The sequence below is a fragment of the Meles meles genome, chromosome 6 (genome assembly GCF_922984935.1).
Source record: "Meles meles chromosome 6, mMelMel3.1 paternal haplotype, whole genome shotgun sequence".
Classification (NCBI taxonomy): domain Eukaryota; kingdom Metazoa; phylum Chordata; class Mammalia; order Carnivora; family Mustelidae; genus Meles; species Meles meles.
Window position 1 is genome coordinate 147,297,496 of NC_060071.1, and position 22,837 is coordinate 147,320,332.

At 60.6% G+C, this 22,837-nt stretch overlaps 1 protein-coding gene and 1 long non-coding RNA gene across 2 annotated transcripts in view; one reads left to right on the forward strand and one right to left on the reverse strand.

The window, feature by feature from the left end:
* The window catches only part of LOC123943751, a 33,553-nt gene extending 32,391 nt beyond the window's left edge, over nt 1-1,162 (forward strand). The window contains exon 7 of the long non-coding RNA XR_006818664.1: nt 815-1,162. This is a non-coding gene — a long non-coding RNA (uncharacterized LOC123943751). The remainder of the gene's footprint in view (nt 1-814) is intronic.
* A 16,400-nt stretch (nt 1,163-17,562) lies between these two features.
* RTL1 (retrotransposon Gag like 1) lies at nt 17,563-21,559 on the reverse strand. The gene is given in 2 exon segments (XM_046007901.1): nt 17,563-17,826; nt 17,828-21,559. Coding segments are annotated over 2 exon segments (3,996 nt in total).
* Nucleotides 21,560-22,837: the final 1,278 nt, after the last annotated feature.

Genomic DNA, 22,837 nt, shown 5'->3' on the forward strand with positions numbered 1-22,837 from the left:
CATTTCCCTGGCACGGTTACTGTGGGATTCAATGACATTGTTTCTGTGAAAATAAATGCTTTGTTACCTGGCACACCGGTGGCCTCACCCCTTGTTCTCCGATGGGCCCTGGGTCTGACCACAGTGCCCTGTGGCCTGTGGGCACTGGTTCCCGAAGCCCTGTGCCCCCCAGAACTGTGGCGACCTGAGTGGCTGGTGTGTGGCGTGGAGGACGTCAGGGAAGCACCCGGCCGGCTCTGGGAGGCCAGGAGGGAGGGAGGGAAGGGTTGGCTTTTAAATACAGAGATTTAACAAGGAGAGGGTGGGGAGGGGAGTTGAGGTCAAAGGTATCAGGGGTGGGGTGGGTGGGGGAGGTGGGATCAAGGAGAACTTTCAGGAACCCCCAGAGGAGGGAGAGGCTGGTATTTTAAAGAATATCCAAGTTTAGTTGGCAGTGGTTTGGACAGGAGAGCTGGGTGGTGTTCAGAAAGGGCAAGTGTTCTGGAATCTGGGGGTGGTAAGGTAAGGACCTGCAGAGGTCATGGTGCAGGAAGGTGTCAGGTCCTAAGGCTACGCTTCTGGAAGTCTCTGCGGGTGGGGGAGCCCAGAGATGGAGGGGCACTAGCTAGACGGGGCTGGAGCAGGTGCCTGGTGCTCCCCTGGCCCCCCCACAGCTGCGGGGAGCCGGGGCCTTCTCCCTGTGTTGTCCGGTGGTGTCCAGTCCCGGGGGCTGTTCCCTCTGCTCGCCCCCCCGGCCTGCCTGTCTGCATGAGAACTCTTGTCAGCCAGTGAGACGGGGAGCGGGCCCCTTCATCTGCACCTGTGTGTCTCTCAGCCTCCGCAGCCACAGGGACACCCTGCACACGTCCCCGCGGGACAGGCCGGACCCAAAGACTCTGGACCAGGGCCGCCCCCTGCGAGGAGGGGCAAGCCCTCCTGGCCTCTCCTTGCGTAGCCACCCGTCCTCTGACTGATGGACTGCACTGATCTGAGGCTCAGACTCGTGGGCTGGACCCCTGCCCACCCCTCAGGAGCCCTGAGACTTGGGGGAACCTCGGAGCGTTCACTGGCCCACACCTGAGGACACCTACCTCACAGGGTTGTTGTGAGGAGCGAGTGATGTGGTTTGAAAGCGCCTGACCTGGGGCTTGGCACACCCTATTGTGCTCTCAATAAATGTGTTTCTTGCCTTAACAACAGCGGTGATGGGTGTGCTACTAATATGAGGAGCGCGACTGTCGGGTGACTGTCGGGTGACTGTTGGGTGTCCTGTCTGGCTGGGGCTGCCCCCTGCCCCCGGGGTGTGTGGCGGGCGGGGAGGGCGGGGGAGCCCACGCTGACCTCCTGTGGCTGATGCGTGTTGGGGTGAACTAATTCGGGCGGGTCCCCCTCCTTCTAATGGTGTATGGGATGCCAGTTTCCTTTCCAGAAAGGAATGTAGCCGGGGAGTGGAGGAAGTCGGAGCTGAGCGCAGTTTTGGGGTTTCTAGAGCCCCAGAGGGGCTGCCCCGGGCTGCAGCTCTTCCTCCCCTCCACCGGCGCTCCTCCCAGGGTCCTGCCGGGGCCAGGCAGAGCTGTGCTCCTGCTCGAGCAGACGGTGTGCGTGCGGCCAGCCGGGAGGTGACCTGGGGCCGACGCTCACCGCACAGGATGGTTACTGAGCTCAGCGGGACCCAAGGAGGCTGCAGGGGCGGACCCCCAGAAGCAGCTGCTGTCCCCACCAGCACGGGCACTGAGCCCGGTGCCCCCGAGACCCAGCTCAGGAAAGTCAGGCTGTTGGCCGAATGGTGACTGAGAGGCACAAGGGCAAGGGAGCCGTGGACCCAAGCCCCCACCGAGTCCTGGGGGTCGGCACACCAGGCTTTGCCAAGGAACAGGTGATCTGGACACGCAACCAGTGGGAAAGGAGAGGCTGACCTCTGCCTCGGCCACCATCAACATCAAACACATCTCTACTGCCTCCTCCCTCACCTCCTCCTCCCTCCTTTACCTTCTTCCTCCCTCTTCCTCCTCCTCCTTCCTCCTTCATCACCACCTTCCTCCCTTCTCTTCCTCCTTCCTCCTCCTCTTCCTCTTTCTTCTCTTCTTCCTCCCCTCCTCTCCTCCCCTCCCCACCCCCACACAGGGAGGTGCCCTAAGAGAACCACAGGAGAGTCGTACCATGAGTGCAAGGGGCTGACCATGGCCCCTTTGCAGAAAGAAAGAACCACCTTGGTGCCCATGGCCATGTTTCAAGCCAAGGAGACTTGACTCCAGTCCCTGATGGAGATGAAGACACCCACAGCGCAGAGTATGGGCCAGGCAGCATGGAGACAAAGAGAAGAAGGCTTCCAGAGTGTGTCCCGCTGAGATGAGTCCATCCCAGCCAAGATGGGGCCAAGGGGCCTGGAGAGTCCTGCCCATGGTGGACAGACCCCCAGGTTCTGGTGATGTTCAGATGTCCATGATGGAGGGCCCCCTTGATGTTCCAGAGCCAAGACCGCCGCTCCAGCCTCCGATGAAGCTTAGATGTCCACGACGGAGGGCCCCCTTGATGTTCCAGAGCCAAGACCACCGCTCCAGCCTCCTGTGAAGCTTAGATGTCCGTGACGGAGGGCCTCCTTGATGTGTCAGAGCCAAGACTGCCACTTCAGCCTCTGATGAAGCTCAGATGTCTGTGAAGAAGGGTCCCTTTGATGTTCCGGAGCTGAGACCCCCAGCTCTAGCCTCCAGTGATGCTCAGATGTCCGTGAAGAAAGAGCCCCCTTGATGTTCCTGAACCAAGACCGTTGCTCCAGCTTCCAGTGAAGCTCAGATGTCCACGATGAAGGGCCCCTTGATGTTCGAGAGCTGAGACCCCAGCTCCAGCCTCTGAAGAAGCTCACATGTCCATCATGAAGGATCTCCATGATGTTCCAGAGCCAAGATCCCAGGTCCAGCCTCTGATGAAGCTCAGATGTCCATGATGAAGGAGGCCCTTGATGTTCCAGAGCTGAGACCCCAGCTCCAGCCTCCCATGAAGCTCAGATGTCCATGATGAAGGGCTTCCTTGATGTTCCAGAGCCAAGATCCCAGTTCCAGCCTCTGATGAAGGTCAGATGTCCGTGATGAGTGGCCCCTTGATGTTCTAGAACTGAGACCCCAGCTCCAGCCTCCAGTGAAGATCTTGCATCCAGAATGAGGGTCCTTTTGATATTCCAGAACTGAGACTGTATTTCCAGCCTTTGATAAATCTCAGATGTCCATGACGAGTGGCCCCTTGATGTTCTAGAGCCAAGACCTTAGCTCCAGACTTCAATCAATCTCCTGCAGCCAGAGGGAGGGTCTCCTTGATGTTCCAGACCTGAAACCCCAGTTCCAGCCTTTGGTGAAACTTGAATATCCAGAATGAGGGTCCCCTTGATGTTCCAGAGCCAAGACCCCAGTTCCAGACTTTGATGACATTCGGGCGTCCAGAATGAGGGGTCCCCTTGATGTTCCAGAGCTGAGACTCCAGCCCTCGCCTCTGTTGAAGCTCAGATGTCCATGATCAGTGGCCCCCTTGATGTTCTAGAGCCAAGACCTCAGCTCCAGACTCCAGTGTGGCTTGTGCAACCGAAGGAGGGTCCCCTTGATGTTCCAGAGCTGAGATCCCCATTCCAGCCTTTGATGAAACTTGGGACATCCAGCGTGAGGGGAGTCCCTTGATGTTCCAGAGCCAAGACCCCAGCTTCAGCCTCTGATGAAGCTCAGATGCCCACGATGAAGGGTCCCCTTGATGTTTCAGAGTTGAAACCTCAGCTCCTGCCTCCGATGAAGCTCAGACATGCAGAACTGGTGAGAAAGCCTCAAGGCTTTCTTGGACAGGACTTTGCTTGGGCAGGACTAGGTGTGTTGAGACTGGAGATAGCAGAGGGGACTCTGCTCTCCACCCATGGCCTGCAGCCCTCCTCCCTACACCAGAGGTAGCATTTGGATCCCATAGGAAGCTGGGTTCCAGATGCCTTAGGAAAGATGTGGAGTGGGGACTCCTGTCAGGAGCAAACAGTGTTTAGGAAGAGCATGGCAGCCGAAATCATGGATTGTGGGTGGCTACTGCTGACGAAGCTTGCCCGTGAGAGAGTGTCTGTGCAGCAAAGCACTGTCTTATGCCTTGTAGCTGGGCTGGATTCATGGCTGGCCGCACACCAGCCTTGACCCACGGGGCTGCCAAGTTGGCCGGACCCTGGAATGTAACCCAAGCTCGTTTCTGCGGCTTAGCTCCTCTCCCAGGGGAAGGTGCTAAACGCCCACTCGCCAGACCGGCAGGAAGCTGTGACCTTGGGGTTGGTCAGATCCGGTTGCCTCTTTCTAGCAACGGAAGCTCCATTGAGGTTGGGACTGAGACAGGGCCAGGCCATCACGATGGGTTTGAAGACAGCATGGGAGGGTGAGGGGCACCTCCAAGTACATGGGGACATGACGGCAGCTTCCCAGAAGGAGCCGCCTTGTGGGCTGGGACTCTTCCGCAAGGACCTTGATAGCTGTGGTCCTTCAGGAACTCAGCTGACACCAGCCTGTCTGCTAAGCAGCAGAGACATGACAATGAAGCAATCAGGTCCAAAACATTGACTTTCTCAGAAGCCATGAGAACTCCATGGAGTTGAAGCCATGGAAAGCATCAACTTTGGGAGGAGAGAATTCGCGGTCTCTGCGGTGTGAGGACTCTGAAGTCTCTAGACCAGGAGATTCTGAGACTCCAGTATCATCAGTCCTGCCGTCGAGACACCGCTCCAATAACACATCCCAGAAACTGACTTATTTTATGCAGTTGGAGCCTGCCGGAAAAGGGAGCAGCTAGCAAGAGTTCTTGAAAAACACACCCTAACGATGCCAACATCATTTTGGTGCTATTTCCTGGAAATTCATTAGCATTTGGAACTATGCACACAAAAACTTCTTTTATGAGTAACTGGAACTCTAGACTTGGGACGGAGCGGAGGAGAAATGTCATCTTAGAGAACGGCCCTGCCCTACCCCCACCCTCATTTGGCCAAGTTATTTTAGGAGGTTTCCAAGAACAAGCAATTATTAGAATCACTCATTGCTGATTTCCTAGAAGTCCCCACAACAAATTCAAAGCCAAATGCAAACCGGGTGAGCCGGCAGGCTTGCAGTGCTCGTGAAGAAATGTGGAATCCGCTATAAAAAGTCATCTGTTTGGGGGAGCGAGGCTCAGAGTAGGCGTTAGGGATGGATGGGTAGAAGTTCTAGGTCATCAGGCAGAGCCCCTGATTTAGGGTCGCTCAGAGACTCCTGCACGGCCCCTCCCAGGAAGGTCATCCAGCTCGGGGATGTTTCTGGAGTGTGCTGGGCATTGTGCTGGACCCGGGGAGGAGATGAGTTTGACACAGCCCCTGCCCTCCAAGCATGAGAGGCTGGCTTCCAGATGCTACCATTGTGGTCTCAGTGTAGAGGGCTTTCCTTGCATCAGGGTAGATCGCCCTGAGAGGTCTCCCAGTTAGCTCCCCTCTTTTCCGGATGGTGCCCAGAGAAAGGTTGCTTCCTTGGTGTCTGTTAAGATCAGTCCTCTCTCTGGAGGTCAACGTTCCCTACCACAGGCTGCCTCTGATTTTACTGAGATTCAGGAAAAACCCCAAAGGCTGAGTGGGTGGTCCGCAGTCAAGCATCAAGAGAGAAGTAGGAAGGCTTGGTACCGGAGCTCCCTCCTCCTCAGGCAGAATGACTGCGGTGGTGACAGGCTCCAGGGGCTCAGCCCCAAGCCCCATGCTAGAAAAGCAGACCAGAGGGAGTGAGGATGCTCTGGGGGTTCCGGGGTGGGGGGCGTGGGCCAGGAGGAAGCCCGACTAGGAGTCTAGGGAGCCAGGCCCAGCCACAGTTTGCCCCACACCCTCCTCAGGGCCTCAGTTTCCCCATCATCCACTTTGTCCTTCTCTTGCTTGTTGGAGTGGCTGTTGCTGGCCAAACAGATCAGCGACGGGGAGTCTGGGGCTGCTTCCTTCCCCGGAGGGACCCAGTGGGGCCCCAGACTTCACTGACCCTCCTAGCTCAGCTCTTTTTTTTTTTTAATTTTTTTTAAAGATTTTTTATTTATTTGACAGACAGAGATTACAAGTAGGCAGAAAGGCAGGCAGAGAGAGAGGAGGAAGCAAGCTCCCTGCTGAGCAGAGAGCCCGATGCTGATGTGGGGCTCTATCCCAGGACCCTGGGATCATGACCTGAGCCGAAGGCAGAGACTTTAACCCTCTGAGCCCCCCAGGCGCCCCCCAGCTCAGCTCCTAGAGGAGGCAGGGGGCTGCCGTTTTCTCCCCGATGACGATCATTTTCCCCTTCTCAGTCTTAACCACCAGCTACCATTCTGGAGTGGGGGGCTGGGGTAAGGCAGCATCAGGTGGGCCCTGGGCAAACTTTCCCGCAAGTTCTGCTTGCAGCCAGCCTGCCAGCGAGGGGACAGTGTTCCTAATAGTGTCCTCCGTGTACTTCTCAGGAGACACTTAGAGCTCTGCCCCTCTGTGCACCCTGCAGTCACGTGGGGGCTTAGGAGAGGCAGTCCCAGCAAAAGCCCCCATGTGGAGACTGGGACCCCCACCCATGGGGGGGTCAGGAGGATAGATGGGCAGGGCGCCAGCCAGCCAGCCCAAAGAGACCAAATTCAGGCTACGTGTTATGCAATCAGCAGAGGAGGGGGGACCCCACACCCCAGAGAGGCGTTTATTAGACTGCTTTGGGGTCTCTGCATTTCACAGACAGCCCGCAGCCCCGCAGCTGCCTTCCTGCAGCCGAGGGGCCTCGAACTGGGGCGGGCGTGGGGTGGGCCGGGGGCTGGTAGGGTGTTGTGGAACGTGACCTCTATACCTGCACTTGACAAAGCACTTTATTTGTTTGCTTGGTGTTGGCTGGTGGTGGAGTTGAGTGGAAGTGTGCCTGTCGCGGGGCTGGGTGCTCCTGGCAGCGCCCCCATGTCAAGGTGGACGCCCTGGGCTCAGAGAGGGTCAGAGGCCATTCCGGGGATACTCACCTGTCCATAGAGGGGTCAGGGGGCTCACCTTCCCGGGAGGGGGCCGTGTGTCTGATGCCGGGGCCGGGGCCCTCCATGCCCAGCACTCAGAGGACCACACTGCTGGGAGGGAAGCCCCCCAGCCTCTACCCCCCGTGTGCACCAGAGCTGACCTTCTGGAATTGGATTCCCAGACTGGGAGGTGCCTGCCTTCACTTAGAACTGATGGTGACCCCAACCCCAAAGGGTCAGGCCTTAGCTGCCCCCCACCCCTAGCCTTTGCTCTCGCCGCCTCCGATATGCTGCCTCTAGAGCTTTTCCTGCAGGTCCAGGAAGTAGTCTGCACCCCTGTACCTACCCCAGCGGCCTCACCAGCCCTCCAGCACAGGCGGGCACTGGGTCGGTGCTGGGGAATTGCCCCAGGTTAGGCTCAGGTGTGGTCCTGGCCCTGGGAGGGCTCAGTGTGCAGAGGGTCCCTGGCCTGATTGGGGGGCAGACATGTGCCCGTGCCTGCTTGTGGGTGCCTGGGTAGGCGTGTCTGTGTGCATGCGCGTGCGCATGTGTGAGCGTGCATGCGTACGAGGGTCTGCTTGTGCGTGTCTGTGTGTGTGCGTGCGCGCATGGGTGAGAGAGACAGATGGTGGAGGGTGACTAGAAGTGAGAGACAGATTGGATCTCTCCCTAAGCCCTGAGTGCAGAGGCCGCCGTCTGCTTCTCCCCCAGACCCACTCCCCGCTCTCACCCCTGCCACGTGCCCCCTGAAGCTTTGTCCACAGCCCATCTCCATGTCTGTTTCTGCCACAGTGGGCAGGAGAGTGACAATCTTGGCTCCCGCGCCCTTCCCCTTCATTGTCCCCCCCCCCCCCCGCCCCCAGGTGCCTCTCCCTAGCAAGGCTGGTCATAGATCGGGGGGATTTTGCCCCTGTGAGCTGCCGACACCTGCTCTTACCAGCTCTGGCCAGCGGACACAGTAGTCTCTCCCTTCTGTGTCCTGGCGTGGACCCCTCCCCTCCCGCAGCCCCCCAGCTTCTGCCCTTGGCCTAGGGCTCTAACCAGCTCCTCCGTACCAGCCCCTAGACCCTCGCCTCCAGGGCGGCCCAAAGGGTAGTTCAGGCATCTCACGGATGGAGGGACAGGAACAGGTTGAGCGAGGTGCTGCTGGGTCCTCTGCCCAGCCTCTGCCGCCTGCCCTGCCGCCGGGGGCACCTGCCACCTGTGCTGCTGGCCGGGGACCGCAGGACCAGATGGGGCTTCCCAGACCTCGGCGGATGCGCCCGGCCCTTGACAGAGCCTCGGACTGGAGCAGAGCCGTGTCCCCGATGCTGCGGGATCCAGGTCAGTTCCCGCCGTGCCTCGCGGCACCCCGCCCCTTTACCCTCCAGGTGCTGTGTCTACCGGAGATTCACAGTCTGATCGTCGTGACTCGGATGAAAAAGTGCGAAGAATGACGTTAGACCGGTGTGTGTGTCCGATTGGTTTGCCGGTGAGGCTGAGAGTGGAAAAATCAAAGGAGCCTTCTCAACAGCTCTGAGCTTTTGACCGCGCTGTAGATGGGACATGTGCTCCCCACGCCCACCGCGTTTGTGTCCTAGAACACGCGGAGGTTATGTCGTTGCAACACCTGGAGCTTGGCATTGTTGCCGATTCAAAAATGGCCTGGGGGAGGGTAGGGAGGAGGTTGGTGGCTCAAAATTCCCTAATGGGGCATGCAGGCAACAGTGTTCACTGAGCCCTGCTCCCGGGCGTCCGCTGTTCCTCACCGGCAAGGTTCTCGGCCTTCGTAAGTGTTCTGGAAGCTTCGCGCGTTTGATGACGTGGGCATGGTGGGGTGTCGTGGGCGTGGTGGGGTGTCGGGCCAGACGCCGGGCTGGGCTGCGGTTGTAAAGGCTCTGGTTCATGTTCCACCTTGGCTTTCAGAAGTTTCCAGGTCCCCCTGGTGGGTCCTGGCTTCCTCCCCCTCACCCTCTAAGCTTTCGGGGGGTGGGGGTTTTCCATGTCACGCATATCTGTCACCGCGGGCTCCCTCATCATGGCACTGTTTCACCGTCACCTGCGGCTGCTGGGCCTGAGGCCCGGGCTCGTATCATCTCCACCTGGCCTCTGTCATCCTGGGCACGGCATCTCACCTCCATCACCGCGGACCTGGCCATCACCCACCCATCCTCCACGCCACCTCCATCATCCACGCTTCGGGGCTCCCTCTGGCCGCCAGGGCCTTGTACATGGTAGGCTTTCATTCATTCGTTTGCACATTCGGTGAAGGTCTACTGTGTGCCAGGCCCTGTGCCAGGCATCAAGTAAATGGACATTGCCCTTGGGAGTGCACGCGTCGGGGACACGTACGAGAGCCGGCGGATGACAGAGACCCTGGGCCCGGGCAGCCTGGGGACGCGGGCAGAGAAGAGTGAATGAACGTGACCTGAGGGGCGGGATGGGGGGAGAGGGGACGGGGGCGGAGGGTTCAGCCAAGTCCTGTTGAGTGGGGTCTGGAGGGAGAGGGCACATGGCTCTCTCTCTTCCCTGCTGGTGGCTGACATCTCGGAAATGGCGCCGGGAACCCAGGAGCTCGCCACTTGTCCAAGGGGTCCTCGCTCCTAGGCCCCGGGAGGGCTCCTGCTCTCGACACTCCGTTTTCCGGGTCAGCACCCTGGCCGTGCCCTTTGTTGGGGATCACCCAGTTCTACCTACGGCCATTGCTGGTCACCTTATTCCCTTTCCAGTGGGGACAGCGGCCGCTCCCCTGAGTATCAGAAGTCGGCACTCAGAGGGTTAAGAACCAGATTCTGGGCTCTTGCCACCAAAGTGGACATGAGCGAGGGGAGCAGGACCGTTGCTCCTCATGGCTGAGCCCTGGGGTGGTTTCCAGGCAGGGTTACATGGCCGTGGAGGAGGGGTAGTTGTTGGGGGGGAAGGGAGGGGCCTCCACGTGTGACACAGCGTTCATGTTTCTGGGGCGAAATCAGAAAACGGCAGACGAGCATGTTTTTGTAAAGCAAGATGTATTCCATTGTAAAAATCCGAGTTCTGCCCTCGGTGCGTCGGGGGTGTTACAGTGTGCTTGTGTTCTCTGAAACAGTGGTGGTCTGGGATGGGATTGTTTTGTCTCTCGACGTCCATGCCTTGTGCTCGGCCAAGTGTTGGTTGCCACATACCCGTTCTGGAAGTTTCTAGGTCTCTGAGAGCCAGAATCTTGGACCTTCAGGTGTCCATGAAGATCCTGTGGATGTTTTGGTGGAAGGGGCATGGGCTTGTGGGGGGGGCGCGGTGGCTCAGTTGTCTTAAGAGTCCCCTTCAAAACCGTGGCGTGCCCTCCATGGTGGAGGGTCTGGGGGGGCTTTGGGAGCTACGGCAGGGGCGTCAACGTGGAACTCTATGTTCGGGACATGATCTTGTCTAAATTTTAGGATTGTCGGGTGGCCCTTTTGGGTTGGCTTCTGAACCCAATGAGTGTGGTGTGTGCAAAGTGCCTGGGCCGACCTGGTGCCCTGGGCTCCCTCCCCCACCCCGGTCCGCCCATCCTTTTAGGGAGGGGTGGTCCTGGGGGTGAACACCACTCCTGGTTCCTGCCCTCGCTCCTGTGTCCCACGGAGCCCCTCCCCGCTCCTGGTCCCACTGAGCCTCTGATCCCTCCTGTGCCACACTGGGCCCCTCCTCACTCACCTGTCATGCTAAGCCCCTCCTCCCTCACGTGTCACATTGAGTTCTTTCTCACCTGTCACGCTAAGCTCCTCCCCCTTCGTGTGCCACACTGAGCCCCTCCCCCTCCCGTCACACGGAGCTCCTCCCCGTTCATGTGTCATGCTGAGACCCTCCCCACTCATGTGTCACGATGACACCCTCCTCCCTAACGTGTCACGCTGAGCCCAGCTCACTCACATGTCACGCCGATCCCTTCCTCCCTCATGTGTCACACTGAGCCCCTCCTTCACCTGTCACATTGGGCCACTTCTCACTCAACCCGTCACACTGAGCTCCTCCCCCATCATGTGTCAGAGTGAGTCGCTCCTTCCTCACGTGTGAGGAAGCTCCTCCCCCATCATGTGCCACCCTGAGTCATGTCTCACTCTGATGTCACACGGAGTGCTGAGCTCCTCCTCCCACACGTGTCACGCTGAGCTCCTCCCCCCTCGTGTATCATACTCAGTCCCTCCTCCCTCACGTGTCACACTTAGCCCCACCTCAGTCATGTGTCACATTGGGCCCCTCCTCCCACATCTGTCACACGGAGCTCCTCTCCCCTCATGTGTCTGTCATATGTCACCTGGACCCCCTCCTCCCTCACATGTCCCACGAACACCCTCCTCCCTCACATGTCACACTGAGCTCCTCCCCCCTCATGTGTCACACTAACACCCTCCTCTCTCATGTGTCACATTGGGCTCCTATTCACTTACCTGTCACACTGGGTCCCTCCTCTCACACATGTCACAGAGTTCCTCCTTCCTTGTGTCACACTGAGCCCTTCCTCACTCACCTGTCACACTGAGCTCCCCCTTTGTCATGTGTCACTCTGACACTCTCCTCCCTCTTGGGTGGTGACACTGAGCCCCTTCTCTCTCACCTGTCATACTGAGTCCCTCCTGCCTCACGTGTCACAGTGAGCCCCTCCTCCCACACATGCCACACTGAGTTCCTCCTCATCACGTGTCACATTGAGTTTCTTCTCCCTCATGTGTCACTCTGAGGCCCTCCTCCCTCGTGTGTGATGGGGAGCCCCTCCTCCCTCACCTGTCACGGATGCCTTCCCACAGGTGTGACACTTCACCCCTCTGCCCTCACGTGTCACGCTACGTCACTCGTCCCTCCTGTGTCACACTGAGCTCCTCTTCTGCCGTGTGTCACACTGAGCCCTTCCTCCCTCACGTGTCTTACAGAGACATGCTCAGTCACCTGTGACATCAAATCCTCCTCCTTCACGTGTCACACTGGGCCCCTGGTCCTTCACAGGTCACACTGACTCACTCCTTACTCCCCTGTCACACTGAGCTCCTCCCCCCTGTGTTGCATCGAGTTCCTCCTCCCTCACGTGTCACACTGAGCTCCTCTTCTTTCCTGTGTCACCCTGAGCCTCTACCTCATGCGTCACATTGGGCCACTCCTCATGTCACACTGACACTCTCCTCCCACATGTGTCACAATGAGTCCCTCCTCCCTCACCGGTCACACTGACCCTCTCACATGTCACGCTGAGCCCCACGTCCCTCACATGTCACGCTGACACCCTCCTCCCTCATGTATGATGCTGAGCCCCTCCTCCCTCACCTGTCACACGGGGCCACTTCTCACTCACCTGTTACACGGAAGTCCTCCCTCTTCATGGGCACACTGGGCTCCTCCCCTCTCATGTGTCACATTGAGACACTTCTCACTTGTCACACTAAGCCCCTCTCCCTTATGTGTCACATGGAGTCCTTCCTTGCTCACGTGTCTCATTGAACCTGCCCCCTCACGTGTCACACTAAACCCCTCCTTCACATGGAACCCTCCACCTCTTATGTGTCACACTGGGACCCTCTTTCCACATGTGTCACATGGAGCCATTCCTCACCTGTCGCGCTGACATTCTGCTCTCATATGTGTCACACGCAGTCCCTCCTCCCTTATGTGGCAGAATGAGCCCTCCTCACTCACCTGTCACAGATTCCCTCCTCTCACATATGTGACACTGAGCCCCTCCCCTCTCATGTGTCACACTGAGCCCCTCCCCTCTCATGTGTCACATCGAGGCATGTCTCACGAACCTGTCATTCTAAGCCCATCTTCCCTCATATGTCACACTGCTCACTCACCTGTCACATTGAGCCTGCCCCACCTTGTGTCACCCAGAGTCCCCCCATGTGTCCCACTGAGACACCTCTCACTCACCTGTCACCCAGAGGCCCTCCTCCTCCCTCACGTGTCACATGGAGCCCCTCCCAATGTGTCACACCAAGTCCCTCCTCCCTCAGGTGCACACCGAGCCCTTCCCTACCTCTCTGCCCTTCCCCCTTGGCCCTGGCTGTTGTCTTTGCCTCCCCTACTGACTCAGGTTCCATGCAGGACAGCGGGTGACCCGCACCAAGCCGCTGTGCTCCTGGGGTCACTAACCCGCAGCCAGCGCGGCGGCCAGCCGAGGGAGACCCATGGCGTGGTGGGGCGGACAGAGGCCTTGGCCACAGCAGGAAGCCACCGGAGCAGGTCATGAAAGGCCACGGCTCTCCCCCAACCCCCAGCTCCTCTCCTCTCCCCTCCTCCTGCCTTTCCATCCCTTCTCCCCAGTCTTTCAGGGCCTTGGGAGGGCTTGCTGCGTTCAGGCAGGCCTTCCTGATGAGCCGGGCCCGGCCGTGTCCAGCGCGTTCTGTGCCGCTGTTGGGTGGGAGGCACTGAAGTCAGACAAGACACGCGTAAGACTGAAGCCCCGTCCTGGCGGGACTCGGTCTCGGCCTCTCGGGGGTGCTCCGAGACGTGGGCAGTGTGCCTCCCGGGGTAGACAGGTAGTTCTCCAGCGCCCCTGCGCCCCAGCTCTCTGAGGCCCGGAATTGGCATGTTCGACCAGCCGTCTCGGTGACTCTGGTGGGTGGCCTGAGGCCTCCCTTTGAGAAATGGCCTTTTGGAAGTGGTCAGCGCCTGGTGTTCCTTCTCGTCCCTGCTGCTGACTGCACTGATCAGAGGGGCCCACGGCCCGAGCTCTGCCACGCTCCCTGTGGCCTCTCTCTGTTCCAGGGCTGGTTTTTGCTGCCTTTGGGCCACGCTAAACTCACCCCGGCCTGGCTTCCGGCCGCCCAGGGGTCTGTGAGAAATCCTAGGTGGAAGGTGTTTCTGAAATGTATCCTCTGTTCTGGTAGAAGGCCCTGGATGGAGGTCAGGACAAGGGTCCCGGTTTGGGTCCGAGATCCCCCCGGTGGGGCTGCCCGCCTGCCCAGCCGCAGGGCCCGTGGGGTGTGGAGGGCGGGACTGGGCTGCCTTCCTCTTCTCACTGTGGGAGCAGCGTGGGGGCTGCTGGCTGAGCTCTCGCGTCACCCGCATCAGAGGCCCCGCATCGGACCTGTGGCCGCCTGCAGGAGGGGCGCGCGCATCCGGCCGCGAGTGGTGAGTAGCGCGGTTGCGTGGTTGGGAAACGGCGCGAGCCCGGCCTGATGGCTGGAGCGCTTGGGCGTGGGGTGGGTGGGAAGGGAAGGGAGGGGACAAGAGGGGTTGATTGCCTTCCGTGGGGTGGACCCCGGGGCTCCCCCGGTCCGAGTGTTGCCGGAGCTCGCTGGGTGATGCGGGGTGGTGGGATGTGGGCACATTTAGGCAGGACGTGGCGCAGGCCTGGTGCCCAAGTACTGGGGACCCGTTGTCCAGTTACCCTGATGCCTGTCGTCTCCCCTTGTCTGCAGTGTCTGGGATATCATAACCCGCCCAGCCCAGGGTCATCTAATATTAACTTTCTTTTCCTTTTTGTTTTTCTGTTTTCTCGTTTTTGTTTTTTTCCCCAGGAGGAAAACGGTTTGTATTCTGGTTTTTTTTTTTTAACTCTTTCTAGAGAGGCGGGGACCTCAAAAACACCCAAAGGTTTGCTCTGCCAGGAGCTCTCTGAGGCCCTGGGGCTGCCCCTCTTGTCTGTAAATGGGCATAAAATCTCTCCGTTCGGGATTGCGGCTGGGGACGTGGTGAGGCAGGGTCACTGCTGTCGGCTGGCGCGGGAGGCGGAGGCCTCGCCTGCTAGTCCCTGTGTGTGCGTGTGTGTGCGTGCGTGTCTGTGTGTGTAAACGTGTACCTCGGTGGGCATCTGCCCCTCCACTGTACAGCAGGGCCTATGGGTGACGAGCTCTAAGTTTGGTGCCCCATGTTCTCGGCAGGACTTGAGTCTTAGGCCCATGAAGGGTCACCCCTCCACACCCCAGGTCCCCGGGGCAGCCCCTACCCAGCAGGCATGCAGTTTGCCTGCAAGGTTCCAGCCTCTGGGACCCCCAGGGGCGACCTGAGTGAGGGGCCAGGGCTGGGAGTGACTCCCTGCTGTGACCCTAGGCTGTGTCCCAAGGCTGTCCACCACCGGGGAATTTGAGAGCTCCCAGAAGTGCCATCTGGGAGCAAAGGGGATTTTAGGAACCGAGGGCCCTTGGATGTGGTGTCTCGTTGCCCCTCAAACCCCTTTCTCCTCCCCTGTCCCCCATTTGATGATAGGCAATGGGCCTGAGACGAGCAGCCATTAGCTGGGGCCACCTACAAGTCAGGGTCAGGGCCACTAAGGGAGACTGGGGTCCGGGAGCTGAGCCTTTGTTCTTGACCCTTAGGACCCACTCGTGGCCTCTGGGGGCCGCGGTCAGGGGCAGGTGCTAGGTGGGCAGGCGGATGTGGTGTCCTGGCTCCTAGAGCTGCCAAGCTGTCGGCCCTTGGTGGGCCTGGTTCCGGCACCGTCTTAGACACGCATGGTGGGCGTGGCAGGGGTGGAATGGCCCCTGGTGACAGAGCAGAGGCCACTGAGGAGGGTCCCCAGTCCTGGCTCTGTTCCTGACGCTTCAGCCACCAGCAGGTTCCCTGGGGTGCGGGGTTGGGGGACCAGAGCCCTGAGTGCCGCTGTGCTGACCAATTCCTTTGTGAGTCCTGCAGGGTCCAGCAACAGATGAGGAAACTGAGGCAGGGGGTGGGGCATGAAGCCAGCCAGCAGGGGCCCGGGTGGGGGTGGGTCTGAGCCCCTGGCTTTGCACTTGGGGATCCTGACCATGGTCTCTTGGTGCTGCTGTCAGGGGTAGAGGCCTCAGTTAGATGGAGGGGGGGAGCTGTCGCCCCCGGGGACCAGCGAGGGCACAACACATGAGCCCGCTGTGCAGCTACAGAGCCTGCAGAGCTCAGGGGGCCGGTGGGGGCCATGTTTTCCTTAGGATAGTGTGAGGAGGGGAGGGCCAGTAAGGGAGCTGAGTGGGGTGTCAGGCTCCTGCGGAGCCCCTGACCTTTGAACCTGAGATCTGCTTGGTGTTCTCATGGTGCCACGGTCGGGGGCAGAGGTGGGGCAGAGTTGGGGGCAGAGTTGGGGGCTGAGTGGGGGTCCGAGTGGGAGGCAGAGGCGGAGGGGGCAGAGTCAAGGGTAGACCTGGTCGGAGGGGGGTGTGGGGTGTTGTGTGAGGGCCCAGACTCCCGCCTCTAGGTGAGGGTCCCGGTCGTGCAGGGAGCGGTCCCAGTGTGGAGGCTGGTGGGCTGCTGCTGGATGGGTGATGCTGAGCCAGGCAGGGGGCCCTCAGGCTGCAGGTGCTGGACCATAGGTTGAAGGGGCCCTGAGTGAATGAGTGTCATCCTCCCTTTGCCTGCGTTCCCCCAGGGAGCCCCCTCCCCTCTCCAGGGCAGTACACCCCCTTCTCAGTAGCCATTTTGCCATTGGCCTCCCGGGGGGATGGTAGAGGGGTAATTGTTTGAAGCTGGGGCTCCTGTGCCCAGACCCTCCACGTTAGGGGGCAGAGAACCGCCTGCCCAGCCGGCAAGTCTTGAGTGGGAGTTAGGCCCAGGCCAGAGGTGAGACCTGACCCTGGGGAGGAGGCAGCTCCCAGTGTCCTCCTGCCCCCCCATCCCAGTTTGTGCTGGAGGGCGAGCCCGGCCCCCCCAACTTGCCCTCCTCCTCCATGCTGCCCTCCTGCCAACCACCATCTACCTTCAGAACAAACCACAGAGTCAGATCATCTTTTATTTTGCTTTATTTTGGGGAAAGGGAAGGTGAGGGGGTGGGAACGTAGGGGGGGTCTCCTCCCCGTGGCAAAGAGCGGTGGTTTGGTAGGAAGTGGCTCCGCACAGTCCGGTGGGTGTCTGGGGCCTTCCTCAGTCTCTCTTGGAACCCCCTCCCCTGTCGCGGACCTCCGGGTCCCTGTGCTGTCAGTGTTGGGAGGGGAGAGGGAGCCCTGCCAAGTGAGGCTGCCCCGCTCAGTGTCCGGGGGAGTCACGGGGACTCTGGAGAACGCGAATCCGGTGAGTACTGGTACGTCGGACGCTCCGTGGAGAGGCGCTGTCCAGGTAAGGGCAGAGCTCAGGGCCAGGCAGAGTCGGGGTCGAGGGAGTCGAACCAGCCGGTGGGGGTGGGCTTGCTTGGCAGGGGGTGGGTGAGGGCGGTGCCACAGCGCTCCACGAGGTGTGAGCGGGGTGGGGGGGTGGGGGCGGGGGGGGGGGCGGGAGCCCAGGGGGAGCAGGAGCACCGGTGGTGGAGGTAGAAGTCAGTGGAGCACCCGAGGTCAGTCCCAGGATGGCACGTGGTGGCCACTCGTCACTCCGGGCGGGCGGGGAGGGTGGTCCCCGGCACCTGCTTGCTTGGCTGCGTCTGCTCTGCCTGATTCTTCACCTGGCCTTGGGGCATGGGGTCATCTCCCGCTCACCACTGCGCTCTCCCTCATCGATCGCACTCCCAGCTGCAAGCCTGGGACCTGGGCAGTTAAGACGGGACTGTGGTCATGTAGCCCTGAGCTGGCTCTGGGTCTCTGATGGTTGGATAGTCCGTGGTTAGCACAGATGATGTTGCTGGTTGATGAGTTGAAGAAATTTTTGCCCTTCACAAGTGGGTTCCCCTTGGGTCAGGAGTGGCAGGAAGGGGGGCCAGCGAGGTCTGAGCGAAGCGGTCCGAGGCACGGGGAGGCGGGAAGGAGAGGCGGAGGTCGGTCGTGGGGGGCAGAGGAGAGCCCGGGAGGCGCCTCACTGGGGGCTCGCCTCGTCCTTGCCGCCGCGGGGCAGCTCTCGCAGCCTGGCTTCGGCCGCGGGGCCGGGGGCCGGGGGCGCGCGGGCGTAGATGGCGGTCAGAAAGCCGATCAGGGCCCTGGCGGCCAGCTCCTGGGAGATGGGGTCGGCCCTGCCGGCGGTGCCGCGGCCGCGGGGCGGGTGTCGGCTCAGGAAGGCCAGGACGTCAGAGGGCTCGGGGAGGCACCGGCGGGGCCGCAGGGCCGCCTGCACGTCGTTCTCCCCGCTCGTCCTGCGAGGTGTCTTGCAGGCCGTCATGCAGGCCACACTGACGGTAACGTTGCAGGTCGTCTTGCAGGGCTTCTCGCAAGACGACATCGTCATCCGCCACGACGTGCAGCTCCCGGGGGTGGGCTCCCCGCGGGGGGGCGCGGGCCGCTTCCAGGTGGCCCACGCGGACGCCGAAGAAGTCGCACAGCAGCAGCCAGAAGCCGGGGCTCAGCTGCAGGCCCCGGCGGCTCAGGGGCAGCAGCGCGCGTCGCTGCGCGCAGCCGGGGCGCGGGAGCAGCGCGGCCAGCTCGTGCGCCGGGACGGCGCTGGGGCCCGCGGGCGGGGGCACCGGGGCGAGGAGCTGCGCCAGGGCGGCGGCCAGGCCGCTGCCGGGGACGCGGAGCGCGGTCGCCTGGCCGAGGCGCAGCCAGCGTCGGGGCGGGGCGCGGGCGCGCGCGGGCGGCGCCAGGCGCCGCTTGAGCTTGAGCAGCACGAGGAGCGCGGCCACGGCCAGGGTGTCCTTCCAGAACAGCAGGCCGCGGAAGAAGTGCAGGACCACCGCTCGGATCTGGGCCACGCTGACGTGGGCCAGGACGCTGTGCAGGATTTGGTCGATGGGGATCCGAGCCAGGAACTCCTGCTGGAGGTTCCGCCTGCTCCGCGGGCCCTGGGCGGGGGCGTCCTCCGCCTCGTCGTCCTCCGTGGAGTCCAGGGACCGAGCCCCCGGGGACCCTCCCGGGCTGAACGGGGACCTGGTGCGGGCGGCAGCGCGGCGCCGCGAAGCCCCACGGCCCAGGTTTCTCGGGGGCGGCAGGCGGCGACCGCCGTCCTGGGCCGGCCGCTCCATGACGTCGAAGTTGAAGTGGGAGAAGAAGAAGACCCAATGCCCGGGGAGAAGTACGGTGAGCCTGTCATTATTCAGAGAGGCTAGATCCTCTGTGTTGAGAAGGATCATGATGGGCTCCTCGGTGTTCTCCAGGTAGCGGCACCACACCGTGAAGGCAGCCCTTATTGGAAGAATCTTCATCTCCAGTTGAGAGTAGGCGGTTTCGATAGGCGAGATACTGCGGGAGTAGAAGGCGCAGGACACCCTCCTGCCGGTCTGGTCGTCTCTCTGGCTCAGGGACGCGTGCAGAGCCGTGTTGGTGACGCCCGTCTCCAAGTAGAAGGGGTTCTGCGGCTTGGGGTGGTGCAGGAGGGGCGCCCTGCGGACGGCCCGCTTCAGGCAGTTGAAGGCCGCCTGCTCGTCGTCTCCCCAGGAGAAGGCGAGCTCGGTGAGCAGCAGGCGCGCCAGGGGCTCTATGATGATGTGGAAGCGCTCCACGAAGTGCTGGTAGGGCAGGACGAACTCGATCAGGTGTCGCAGGGACTTCTTAGAGCCCGGGGTGGGGTAGCCCGTCACGGTGTTCACGATGCTTTTGTTGAGCCTCACCCCTTTGGGGGTTATGACGAATCCCAGGAACTCGACAGTGTGCCGGTGGAACTGGCTCCTGTCCAGCGAGCAGTAGACGTGGTGGTGTCGGAAGCGGACCAGGACTTGCCGCACGTGTTGGAAGTGCTCCTCCTGGCTCATGGAGTAGACCAGGACGTCCCGGCCGTAGGAGAGCACGAAGTAGCCGAGCATGTCCTTTAGGATAAAGTGGAGCACGTTCTGAGGGATGGTCGGGTCTGAGGATAGCGGGAAGGGCCGGTAGCTCTTCATCTCTTGGGGCTCGAACCCGAATGCTGCTTTCCATACATCCTCTGCTTGGTTTATGTTCATGCCCTCCTCCACGATGGTCCCCCGCAGCTCCAGCTTTGTGAACCACGTAGCTCCGTGTAACTGGTCGAATAGTTCTGGGATCACCTGTACGTAGTCCTGTCTGTTAGTCAGCATGCTGTCTGAGTTCCAGCTTTCGTCCCGCGGCCTGGCGCTGTTTTGCATCCCGGCACCCACAGGTTCCCACGGCGCGATGGAGGGACACTCGTAGAAGGTCTCGCTGTGATCACTGTCTCCAGCCTGCTGAAGCTCAGAGGGCTCTGATTCAGAAAGATCATCGGATCCGTCTGAGCTTGGCTGGTCGGAAGTCTCATCATCTGCTTCCTTCGGGTTAAACACGTCGGCCAGGTCGGAGTACAGGGGCGGCAGTCCGGGCAGCAGGCTGATGGCATGTCTTTCTAGCGCGATGCATGGTGGGGGCGGGCGGAAGCACTTCTGCAGGCAGTAGGGAGAGTGGAAGGTGCAGCGGCCCTGGATCCAGTCGACCTCGGGGGTGTGGAGCCGGAGCCAGTTGATGCCTAGGATGACGGAGAAGTTGGGGGACGGGACGATGTCGAATTCGATGGACTCCTGGTGGTTCTGATGGATGCACACCAGGGGCTCGGTGTAGAGCCAGACAGGTTCGTCGCCGATCAGCGAGCCGTCCACGCCTTGGACCATCTTCGGGTGGGGCTTCTCGTAGAGCTCCACGTAGTGCTCCTGGGCAAACTTCTCATCCATGAAGCTGCCGCCCGCCCCCGAGTCCACCAGGGCCTGGACCGCGACGCTGTGGTAGGGGTTCACCCTGACCAGCAGCAGCAGGAAGAGATGGTCGCGGTTGATGGTGGGCCGGGCTTGGCACGGCAGCCAGCTGCTGACCGTCCATCTCTCCGGGGCAGGTGAGTCGATCCAGGTCAGGTTCCGTGGGCGGGCCTCCGGGGGCAGCCTGAGCATGGCCCTTCTCTCCGCCAGCTTCTCCTCTATCTGCAGGACGAGCACGATCAGGCTGTCCAGCGAGTCGGGCTGCGGGACCCGGAACAGGTACTGCCTGATCTCCTCGTTGAGCCCCTGGCACAGGTGGGCCTGGAGGACCTCGTCCGACCAGCCCAAGGTGGGTACCAGGCCCTGGAACTCGTTGATGTACTCGATGGCGGGGCGGCTCCCCTGCCTGATGTTGAACATGGCGTCTTCGGCCACACGCAGTGCCTGTCGGTACTCGAACATACCTGACATGGCCTCCAGGAAGGCAGGGAAGTCGTCCATCAGGGGACTGTCTTCCTCCACCAGGGCTTTGGCCCACTCTAAGGCCATGCCCGAGAGGTGGTACATGACGTACCCCACTCGCAGGCGGTCGTTGTAGAACATGCGTGGGTAGCTTTGCAGGATCAGCTGGCAGAGCACGATGAACTCGTGGTATTCTCTGCGGTCGCCAGAGAATTTGGATGGGACGGGGAGTCGGCCCGCGCTGATCCCCTCCATCAAGATCTCTTCTGCTACCCTTTGTTGCTCTCTGAGGTCTTGCATGCGGAGGTACAGAGAGATGATGGATCTCACCGTGGCCATGATCTCCGAAGTCTCGGAATCCTCTTCGGGGCTCTCCTCCTCTTCGGTGTTGGCCAGGTCAGTGTCATTGACTTCTTGGTCTTGGGCTCCCCAGGGGTTGACTGATGCTTCTTCCATTCCGCCAGGTGCCTCACCGGTCGGACCCCCCGCTTCCTGATGTGCGGCGTTGCATGACTCCTCCAGGTCTTGGAGTAGGTCATTGGGTGGATCCTTTATTTCCCTATGTGGGCCACTGGATGGCTCCTCCATGTCTTGGCGGAGATCAATGGGCAGCTCTTTCCTTTCCTGGGCGGGGCCGCTGGCCGCCCCTGCCGCCTCCTGCGCGCCGCTGCCTGGTGTTCCCACGGTGGTGTTGGATGAGCCCTCGGAGGACTCCATTTGTTTTGATGATGGATTCTTACGCTCCATCATCGTCTCAAATGAGTCTTCAGAGGGTTCTATCATTTCGTCGGATGGAAAGGAGTGTTCTCTGAAGACTGGTAAGGTCGTGACGCGTCCGGTCAGCGACTAGGACTGCAGAGATCAGAACCTGCGGGTGGGGAGGACGGGTGGGGAGGAAAGGCAGCTGTTTAGGGAGTCTGGAGGTCAAGGTTTAGTTTCTCTGGGACAAATCAGATGCCCGGCTCATCAGAACGGAGAGGAACTGGGGAGCGCTTCCCTTGCCCAGCTTAGAACATCGCTCTACCTCTGACCTTCTCCCTGTTCTCCCAGGCGCGCTCGGCCCGTCCGGCTTGCCTGCTTCCCCCACGGCTATGAGAAATTCACAGCCCATAAATTCTGTGCAGCCACAGGCCCAGAGCAGCCGCTGTGGCAGAGAGGCAGCTGGCAGGAGGCGCTGGCCAGCTCGTCTCCCCCTGGCACCCGTGCCTGGTCAGCGGGTCACCCCAAAGTCACAGAGGTCATATACCAGTGCCATCCAGAGTTGTCCCTGGCGGGCAGGGTGCCCTGGAGCCGGCCTGGCCCCCCCCCCCCGCCCGTTGTGAAGTGGGAATCTCTAGCAGATGCCTACTGTTTAACAAGGTCAGGGGAAGAGGAGAAAATGGGCAGTTGGCCACCATCCCGTCGGTTGCATCAGCAGCCTAAAATAGCTCTCACTTCCTACCCTAGATTCGCAGTAGAAATTGGGCCAGTGTGGGGGGAGGAGGGCGGATGCAGAGGTCTGGCTTTTCTTTTTTCCATAAATGTTGATAAGGTCCCTACTGTGTGTCAGAGACTTGCATGCGGTGGCTTACTTAGCCCTCACTCAGGAGTTTGGCTGATTTCTCTTACTCATTCGTCAGTTTCCAATCTCCCCAGCTCTGAGCCCTGGGGGAGATGTGCAGATCAGATCTTCTCCGCACCCCTCCTAAAATCGCCACTTTCCCAGGATCACCCTCTTTGTGGGGGTTTAGGCATCAATTCCACATGTACAAGCAATCATATTTACCTGTCCCTCCCCAAGTCTTCCCCGGGCGGGGGTCGGGTGGTGACTGGTTTTGTCCTCTAGCATATACTCCACCCCGTTACTGGCTGGTTTCTCCCCGACCTGGGGGTGTCTCTAGGAGAGCTGGGTAGTGTCTTGGGGTTGGGGGGGAGGGCATGAGGTATCGTTGACTTCTGATGGCCTTGGAATGGGGTTTTCACAGTAGAGTCACGGGTGGTTTGAGTGGGCTAGGGCTGAATTTAAGAGCTGCCTGGGTGGGGTTATTTTGCACAGGTCTTCTCTGCTGGGAGAGCAAACTG